The sequence below is a fragment of the Urocampus carinirostris genome, chromosome 20 (assembly GCF_059441175.1).
Source record: "Urocampus carinirostris isolate Australia breed hairy pipefish chromosome 20, RoL_Ucar_1.0, whole genome shotgun sequence".
Lineage (NCBI taxonomy): Eukaryota > Metazoa > Chordata > Actinopteri > Syngnathiformes > Syngnathidae > Urocampus > Urocampus carinirostris.
The window spans coordinates 23089601-23099759 of NC_142368.1; the positions used below are offsets into that span (position 1 = coordinate 23089601).

At 42.1% G+C, this 10159-nt stretch overlaps 1 protein-coding gene across 1 annotated transcript in view; it reads left to right on the forward strand.

The window, feature by feature from the left end:
* The window catches only part of batf (basic leucine zipper ATF-like transcription factor), a 29185-nt gene extending 19356 nt beyond the window's left edge, over positions 1–9829 (forward strand). The window contains exon 3 of the mRNA XM_088325180.1: positions 8876–9829. Coding sequence (XP_088181306.1) covers positions 8876–9094 — 219 coding nt within the window. The 3' untranslated portion in view covers positions 9095–9829. The remainder of the gene's footprint in view (positions 1–8875) is intronic.
* The last annotated feature ends 330 nt before the right edge of the window (positions 9830–10159 follow it).

Here is a 10159-nt window from a genome sequence, read left to right on the forward strand (position 1 = left end):
GCTGTGTCCGTATCAACGGCATTGACTCCGACTGGTTTGCTATCTCCAGCGGCGTTCGCCAAGGCTGTGTGGCTGCTCCCGACCTTTTTAATTGCATCATCGACCATCTGATGTTCAGGGTTAGTGAGCGCATCCCCGGAGTGTCTTTCGGCAACTACCACCTGACTGACCTGGAGTATGCTGACGACACCATCATTCTCAGCACTTCCTACAGCCAGCTGAGAGACGCTCTGGGCATTTACAGCGAAGAGGCAGCGCGGCTTGGCCTGCAAGTGAGTTGGACGAAAACCAAGTTCATGTATGTCGGTGATGGACCAGATCCACCTCCCATCCAAATTGGTAGCGACATCGTAGAGCCTGTCAAGAGCTTTGTATATCTGGGGTCCATGGTGACAGACAATGGGGACCTAAAACCAGAGATTTTCCGCAGAAGAGCCCTGGCAGCATCTGCTCTGCAGTCTCTCTGGAAACCACTCTGGCGGCACCAGACCATCGCACGCAAGACGAAGCTCCGCATTTACAACCTCGCCGTACTCCCTATCCTGCTTTATGGCTCAGAAACATGGCCCCTGAACGACACCCTGGCCACAAGAATCGATGGTTTTGATAGCAGGGCTCTCAGAACCATCGAGAACATCAGGTGGCCCCAGCGAGTCTCCAATAAAGAGCTCAGAGCCCGCACGTGCCAGCCACAAGCATCTTCCTTGGTCGCACAACGCCGCACCCGCTGGTTTGGCCATGTCCTTCGTCTACCACCAGACCATCCGACACGAGCCATTCTCCAGTTTGACCCAAAGGCCGCAGGCTGGAGACGACCACGAGGGAAACCCCGCACTCGATGGCTCGACGTCGTTGCGGGCGACCTCCAACAACACGGAGTTGCCGTAGAGGATGCAGAACAGCTGGCACAAGACCGCCAGCATTGGAAAAACCTGGTTCATCTGGTCGGCTCAACGCACAGGGACGGGACCCCCCGACCTTCGCTGGAGCAATAAGGGAAGGGTCTCATAAAAAGGTGCTGCTGTGCCGTTAGAACAGTTACTTTACCTTTTCACAGCGTTCGTTTCTAGTTAGCTTGTTGTAGTCCGAATGTTTTGTCCGGCAGTACCTATTTATCCATCCATTATTTGCACCGCTTATCCTCAGCAGGGTCGAGGGGGTGCTGGAGCCCATCCCAGCTATCTTCGGCCAGTGGGCAAGGGACACCCTGAACTGGTTGCCAGCCAGTCGCAGGGCACACAGAGACAGACAAGTCACTAGCTCATTAACACCTAGGGACAATTTGTACTTTGAATTTGAATTAACCTGAAACGCATGTTTTTGGAATGTGGGAGGAAACCGAAGTGCCCTGGGGAAACCCACGCAAGCACGGGGAGAACATGCAAACTCCACACAGGAAGGTTCGATCTCATAACCTCAGAATTGTGCCGCACACGTGTTAGCCACTGCGCTGCCGTACCTATTTATATTATATTCAAAAACATTATTGTTATATATTAGTATTATTATTATTATCATCATATATGATAATAATTACTATTACATTATTATATTTAAAAACAGCCACAGTTTCTTGCAAATTAGGCAATCGCAGTTGATTTGGATTTCGGGGAAGATATGCTCCACTTATACTGAAAGCGGCAGACCTCACAGTCAACTTTCCTTTTTATATTTACAGTTGCTCTGTTGGAAATGGGGTGGGCTAAAACACAACAAGCCCAGGGCAAAGTGACCAAAAGGATACTCCCATCATCTGGTGAAATGCTGATTTTTCTGGTACAAATTGATGTTATATTGCTGTCAACATTAATGGCGGGCCAAATATTATTATTTTATGACAGATCCTCAGGCCAGTAAAAATTTCATCACGGGACCTTGGACTTGCTTGGTACACATGATTTGATTAATGTAATTTTCAAGGGGACGGGACCAAGATAAGCTCTGGCTTTTACCCGTTAGCCCGTTTTTCTATTTGTATTTTTTACGACTAGGAGGGGCTAAATAATAATAATGTGTAAATGGTTGTAGGTCAACAAAATTGTATTTATTTTACATAACACGAGGCTCACCTAAAGAGGGCTGACATTATTGTCTACTATCTTGCTTCATAGGGTACCCCGTAAAACCACAAACTCTGTGAAAGGCAAGGCAAAAAAAAAAGAAAAAAAAAAGTTGTGGTTTCGCCAGTATCGGTAGGTTGTTATGTGTTTTGTACACAACACAATACAGCACCATCTAGTGTTCACATTTTACACGGTGTCCCTTTTAAAAAATGCACATTTATATGATAGTTCATGTTTAAAGGCGGGGTGCATAGTTTGAGGTGTCCTTAAAATGTTGAAAGTTAAATATTTTTTTCTATTAAGGACGTGTTAACAATGACCAACTGAGACCAAAGAGCCCTTATGCTTTATTTTCCACCACATATATCTGGTTTTATTTGACTTTGATCAGACTTGTTGGAACAAACCCCCAAAAGGTGAAAAGAAGAGTTTATCCGAGCATGTCTAAGAAATAAAAGCAAAACATGTGGGTACTCTGCTGCTATCTTCTGGCTTAGAGTGATAATTGCTGGCTTATGTTTTCAAATGACGCCCCCCTACCTTTAGATCAATATTGTTTCTTTTATTGAATTAAGTTGTTTATTTGTTTGTTTTTTTAACACTGGGAAGCGCAAAATAATAACTCTCCCTTTAGATCAGGAGTGTCAAACTCATTTTATCTCGGGGGCCGCATGATAGAACAAACATTCTCTCAGGGGCCGGACTAGTAGATTGAGGAAAACGGAGAAAGAAAGAGAGAAAAAGAGAGAGAAAGAGAGAGGGACAGAGAGAGAGACAGAGAGGGATGAGTGAGTGAGAGAGAGAGAGAGAGAGAGAGAGAGAGAGAGAGAGAGAGAGAGAGAGAGAGAGAGAGAGAGAGAGAGAGAGAGAGAAGATGAAAGAGAGAGAGAGAGAAAAAGAGAGAGAACATGAGAAACAAAAGATAAAAAGAGAAATAGTGAGAGGGGGGAAAGAAAGCGAAAGAAAGAAATTCAAAGAGAAATAGAAAGAGATAGAGAGGAGAAAACAGGAGAGAGAAAAAGAAGTGTAGAGAGAAGGGGAAAGCAAGAGAAAGAAAAGGAAAAAAGGAAGAGAGAGCAAAATTAAAATGACACAGAATGAAAGAGACAAAAAGGAACAAAGGAAGAGAAAGAGAGAGATGGAGAAAGTGAAAGAGAGGAGAGAGTAAGAGAAAAATGGAGAGAGAAATACAACTACAGCATCTTTGTGAGAGGCACCTGGCTTTGGCAACATCAAGTGGACATATTTCAACCTGCAGTTCTTTTTTCTCTTGCGCTTCCCTCAGCGTTATTTTGCGGGTCGGATTCAATCCCTTAACGGGCCTGATCCGGCCCGCGGGCCGCCTGTTATACACCCCTGCTTTAGATATATAGAAAAATATATAACTGCAAAGAAGAAAGAAGGTGTTCTGGGGTTTTCACACATTGTTTTGTGTGTGTATGTGTGTATGAAAATGAAATGACCTAATACAAATTTCTAACATAGGATTAAAAAAATATCAAATAAATGTGATGGATTTCAGCTTCGTGGTGTAACAAGCACATATATACACTAGGTGGTGCTAGAGCCTCTAACACCACAAAAATGCCCTTTGGGAAAGTTAATTTTTATTAATTGTTAAACAGTTTGGCGAGGTCAATAATGACTAATTTAAAAAGATAATAATTAATTTATTTTTTTACCAATAAACATCCAAGCAAGTTCAAGCAATGAATAGCAGTTTGCATTCAATCATTGGAAATGATTCTTGTCTGAATATTTTCAATTTTTTTGCCCCCCACCCCCCTGTTTTTAACACAATAAAACATTAAACAACACAAATCCTCTCTCCTTTAAAGCAGTGGCAAAAACCAATTGCAAACCGGCATCTTATATGACGTCGACCAATAGCAGACTGGCATATAAGGTCTTAGTCAGGTGACTTGAACAGTTATACTTACAAACACTGCACAATTGTGTACGTTTTTTGGGCACAAAGATCATTTGTTGTTGTTTTTGTCCGGAAATGCTGAAATGAACGTTTGAAATATGTTTTATTCTGTACCATAACTTGAAAATATGAAGCTAAGGATGCTGTAACAGGGGGGTATACGATGGGCATAACAAGCATGTATTGGGGGTTCCTCGAGCACCCCCAAACTCAACTCAGGCACCCCTAAAATTATAGCATTAAAAAACTATTTTTTCCTTAATAAAGGATCGGCTAATATATGATGAAAAGCGCTAGATTGAAATAAAAAAAACAAAAGTAAAACAAAACAAAAATGTGAACAATGCAGCATCGGAAACATTCCACTGCTTTGAAATTGTTTAATACATTTTATTCCTAGCACCTCTTGTATTTCTGCACTATTTCTGCTATAGTATTATAGAGTAAACTGCTTTAATTTATTATCATTTAATTCAGAATCGAATTATGTGGTTACCGATTCGACCAGCAGGTATTGCTAACGGTTTCCCATCTGAATTTATTCGACATAGCCTCATGTTGTCTCTAGCCTTTATAATGATTAATCAGTCAAGAAAAAAAACAGTAGAGACCGAAGTATTTGATATTAACAAACTACATTTAATTACATGACAAGTAAAATGGAATCACAAAAAAAGAATAAACGGACGTTGTTAACACGAGCCCTCGCAGTCTTAAAAACGGGGAAAGAAATTTGGTAGCAATAATTAAATCACTGATCCATGAACCCGTTTAAAATAATCAAATCATTTAAATTGTCATAAAAAAAAAAATCGTAGCATGCCAGAATTGAAAGAATATTTGCCCCTGCACCCAAACAATTTTCTGTAAAAATAGGTTAGACAAAGCGGCACGTAGGGGGTAGGAAAAGGTGTGGGTGGTAGTGGCCACACGGCAGAAAAAAATCCCTCCTTGAAACGGTATCTCTATCCTTTTTTGTTGCATCCTTCAGCCGAGGGATAGGGAACATGAGAACCATGGCTTGGTGTTGGAATGTTCCCTATTTGGGGAGACAAGGCTATGGCTCCTCTTGACCCTACTTAAGATAAGAGGTGTAGATAATGGATGGATGGATGGATAGATGGTTTGAGGCCTGCGAGGCCTTACCCCTCCACCCTCTGAGCACCTATGGAGGCAGCAGAAAAAAGAGGCTGTTTGGAGCTTTACCTTACCTTTTATAGGTGTGCCCTGTCAAGAGTTGCAGACTTAGTCGCCAGTGAATTCCTGCTTTCCAAAATAAAGTTTTCTAACTGGTTGACTATAAATATTAAAATTATTATAATTGTTGATAATAGGCAAAACTTTACTTTGACTCGCAGTGAACTAATTCCTGTCATGAACATGACACACAGATGCATATCATTAATCTTTTGATTACATACAAAAACTTTGGGGTTTTCAATCTTTAATTTACAGCTGGAGAGGCTGGTCACTTCCTGTGCCTAGCCATTAGTAGTTGGTGGAGTCGACTTGGGCATTTCCTCTAGATTATATGTGTTGTATTTCTGTAGTGGAATCTTTGTAATACATATTTGGTATTACTGTAGTTGTATTTTTGTAGTATTTCTGTAGTCATAATTTTGTAATATTGCTGTAGTAAAGCTGGTTTTATTTTTGTAGTATTTTTGCAGTTAAATGTAAATGTAAATGGTCTGCATTTATAGCACTTTTCAAGTCACTGAAGACCTCCCAAAGCGCTTTACAATTTGCTTCACACTTACCCATTCACACACACTCACACACCGATAGCAGTGTTGGCCATGCAAGGCAACTACCTGCTTATTGGGGGCATTAGGGATTTAGTGTCTTCGACATTTAACACGAAGCAGCCAGGAATCGAACCTGCGGCCTTTTGATCCTAAGCCCACCACTTTGTATATTTATAGTATTTTGTAGTATTACTTCAGTTGAATTTTTGTGGTATTTGTCTGGTATTTCTGCGTTCAGATCTTTGAAGTATTTCTGTAGTATGTTCATTGTTCGAAGCCAAACGGATGGTAGACCCAAACGCGTAACGTTTTCACACCAAGCTTTATTTATGGAAGCGGAGCAGTCATGCACGGTAACACAAACGCCAGCGATCCGGCAATCGCCGGGCAGAAGAAGCGGAGCAGAGAAGTCAGGGGCGGGAAAACAGGAAGCCAGGGGGCAGACAAGCAGGATACCGGACAGGACGGGATCGATACTGGATACAGGATACAGGATAAGAGGGCTTGGATCAGGAATCGTTACAGGATACTGGACAGACGGAATCAATAACGAGCATGATACCTGACAGGAGGGGACAGACGGGATCAATACCGGATACAAGATAACGGGGCTTGGATCAGGGATCGATACAGGATACAGTATACGGGCCGGACGGGATCAATATCGGATAAAGGATAACGGGGCTTGGATTAGGGATCGATACAGGATATGGAACAGACGGGATCGATAACGAGCAGGATACCGGACAGAACGGCACAGACGGGATCGATACTGGATACAGGATACAGGATACAGGATAACGGGGCTTGGATCAGGAATCGATACAGGATACGGGACAGACGGGATCGATAATGAGCAGGATACCTGACAGGACGGGACAGACGGGATGAATAACGGATACAGGATAACAGGGTTTGGATCAGGGATCGATACAGGGCAAAGGATATGGGACAGATGAGATCGATACCGGATACAAGGTACAGGATAACGGGGCTTGGATCAGGAATCGATACAGGATACGGGACGGACGGGATCGATAATGAGCAGGATACCAGACAGGACAGGACTGACAGGATCAATACCGGATACAGGGTACAGCATAACGGGGCTTGGATCAGGGATCGATACAATATACAGGATACGGGACGGGCGGTATCGATAACGAACGGGATACCGGACAGGACGGGGCAGACAGGATCGATAGAGGATACAGGATGACGGGGTTTGGATCAGGGATCGATACAGGATACGGGACAGACGGGATTGATACCGGATACAGGATAGTTCGAGAACAGAACGGGAGCCAGAGTCAAAATGCTTGCCTTGCGAGTGCGAAGGTTCGTTGACGGTCTGACAAGGAGTGAATGAAAGCACGGAGTTTAAATAGGAGGGGAACCAATCAGGCAATGAGCCGCAGCTGGCGCCAAACGAGCGGGCAATGGGCAATCATGACATTTATAGTATTACTGTACTTTTATTTTATAGTCTCATCTCATCTCATCTCATTAGCTGCACCGCTTATCTTCAGTAGGGTCGCGGGGGTGCTGGAGCCAATCCCATCTGGCAGTGGGCAGGGGACACCCTCAACTGGTTGCCAGCCAATCGTAGGGCACACAGGGACAGACAACCCACTCGCTCGTTCACACCTAGGGACAATTTGGACCGGCCAATCCACCTGAAATGCATGTCTTTGGAATGTGGGAGGAAACCGGAGTGCCCGGAAGAAACCCACGCAAGCACGGGGAGAACATACAAACTCCGCAAAGGAAGTCCGGTAGCTGGATTTGAACCCACACAGGAGGTTCCCAAGACCTTAGAACTGTGCCGGAATGAAGACAAAATAATATGTTAGGTCCCTGTTATCAAACCCGAAATTTGACGTGTTTTTGTGGTACTTTTGAATTATTTTCATTGCAGACAAAGAACAGGTTAATGGGGACATAGTTACACACACAAAAAAACAGTTTTTATTACTAGTACTATATTTACTCTCATATACATTTTCATTATATTATGACTGTTTTTGTTTGGCAGGCTGGATGAAGAAGCCCGATGCATGAGGCCCGCGAACCGTAGTTTGCCCACCTTGATCTGGGTGCTAAGCACCCCCAAGCTCTGAACCTAAAATAGCCCCTGGAGTATACTATATTTTGTAAAGCCATGTAATGTTCCCTAATTATCAAACATAGTTGGTTCATGAATTAGGGTTGTAATACTATATTATTACATTAATAGTCTTATTTTATTTTATTTTGTTTTGACGACAGTTGCGAGTGCCTTGTTGCTTCCTCACTGATACTAGACGTGTGTGTGCGTGTAGATAACTGCTTTACTTGTCACTTGTGCCAGGAAATGTGCGGCGGGTTGCACCTTTTGGTGACTTCCCTCAGCAAGTTGCGGGCAATATTTTTTTAAATGTGATATTTACTGTATATACCAGTAACGTGCATTCAAGGGGCGGTACCTCATCTATCTTCACGGAAATATAAAATTAAAAATATATTAAATGGTTATATTTATTCAGTGTTCTTTCTTATTTAACTTTACAGTTTTTAAATGTCTTTTCAAAATCACTGAATTTTCACATTATATTAAGAATATTATGAATACAATTAGTATGTAAAATAACATTTTGCTGAGCAGATACTGAGTGAGACACGCAATTATCTTGCCTCATAGTAAAAGGCTATAGTGAGACCAAAGATTCCAGTTTGGTGCACACCTCAGCCCCAAACAATAGAATAAAAGATAATATTTGTAAGCTAACAGGAAGTTAAGCTATCATGTAATATTTTTTCTCGTTATATGAGCTTTTTTTCAAACTGACGAAATACCTATTGATTGACGATTTTATTCATAAGGAGCAGTATATAACGCATTAGTTGGCCGAATGTCTGCAGATTCAGAGTGAGGCAAACAATTCTGCTGCTTCTTGGCAGAGGGCGATAGTAGGACCAAAGTTTCTGATTTGACACACACATATTCCCCAAACAATAGACTTAGTGATAATTATAGCAAGCTCACAGCAAGTCTCTCTACATATTAATTCTTAACATGGTGTTCCACAAGCCTCAACATTAAGCCCACTCCCGTCCTTCCTAAAGACTTTATTGTTTCTGTCTATTTCCCCAAGGAGAGCGAAACCCTGGAGAAAGAGAATGTGGCACTGAGGAAGGAGGTAAAGCAGCTGACGGAGGAGGCCAAATACTTATCATCCGTGTTGAGCAGCCACGAGCCCCGATGTTCTGGCCTCACCCCTTCCAGTCCGGAACTAACTTACCCGCTGCTTCACCACCACCAGCACATCGCTGCCTACCACCAGCACATCGCCGTGCCACACTACCAGCACTGACCCCACCCGAAGAACCCTGTGCATCCGATCAAATCAGAACCAAAAATGCCTCAGAGATTCAAATTGTGTTCCACAGGGACAAAATTTACATTTTTTTAAATTTTCATACATTTCTCAATTAGAAATTACGGCATCCTTCAAGGTTCAATACTGAGTCCAGTCTTCATGAATGAATGAATGCAGTTTTGTGTGAATTTCTGTTGTAGGGTGATTTTTTTGGGTCATGATGATTTTGTTACATTTTCTTTTGCTTTGTGAACATAGACTTCAAAAACTCAGGAGAATGTTTTCTTTTTGTATGACCAATTTGATTGTTGGACAAAGGGAATGTAAAGTCTAGCCAAAGTTTGACGAACGGTGATATTTATTAAATGTTGAAAGGCCTTATGTTTACCCATCCTCCTTTGGCAAGCAAATTTCAATCGTGAACTATTTCCCCTTTTCTTCATTGATTCCTTTATATAATGCATATTTGCATCAACCCCTATCTTCCTTTCTCCCTTATTTATTTTCATGCTAGGTTTTTCACAATCTTCTAAGGCCAATCACAAAGAATTAAAACACAATTGGCATTCAGTTCTCACTTTTAAAGTGATTTCAGATTTTTCAAAGGGCAGCATTCCATATTTTTTCTTGCACTTGCCACTTTCACGTATTTCCTCTGAGAAATGTTTAGTTCACAAAACGATCTGACATTTATCATTCGAAATCTAAAAAAGGGAGAATTTTGAAATGTCATCGTCAGGGTTGTTGGATTGAAATTAGAATTAAATAAAATGTTATTTTTACAGTGAGAAACGTGGAAAAAAGTGTCATTTCTGGCAGAAAAAAAAAATCGGGCCTCTTTCTCTCAGGAGACCATGAGTCCATCATCTGCACCGCTTATCCTCAGTAGGGTCACAGGGGGTGCTGGAGCCCATTCCTGCTGTCTTCAGGCAGTGGGAAGGGGAAACCCTCAACTGGTTTCCAGCTAGTCGCAGGGCACACAGAGACAGACAACTCACTCGCTAATTCATACCTAGGGACAATTAGGACCTGCCAATTAACCTGACATGCATGTTTTTT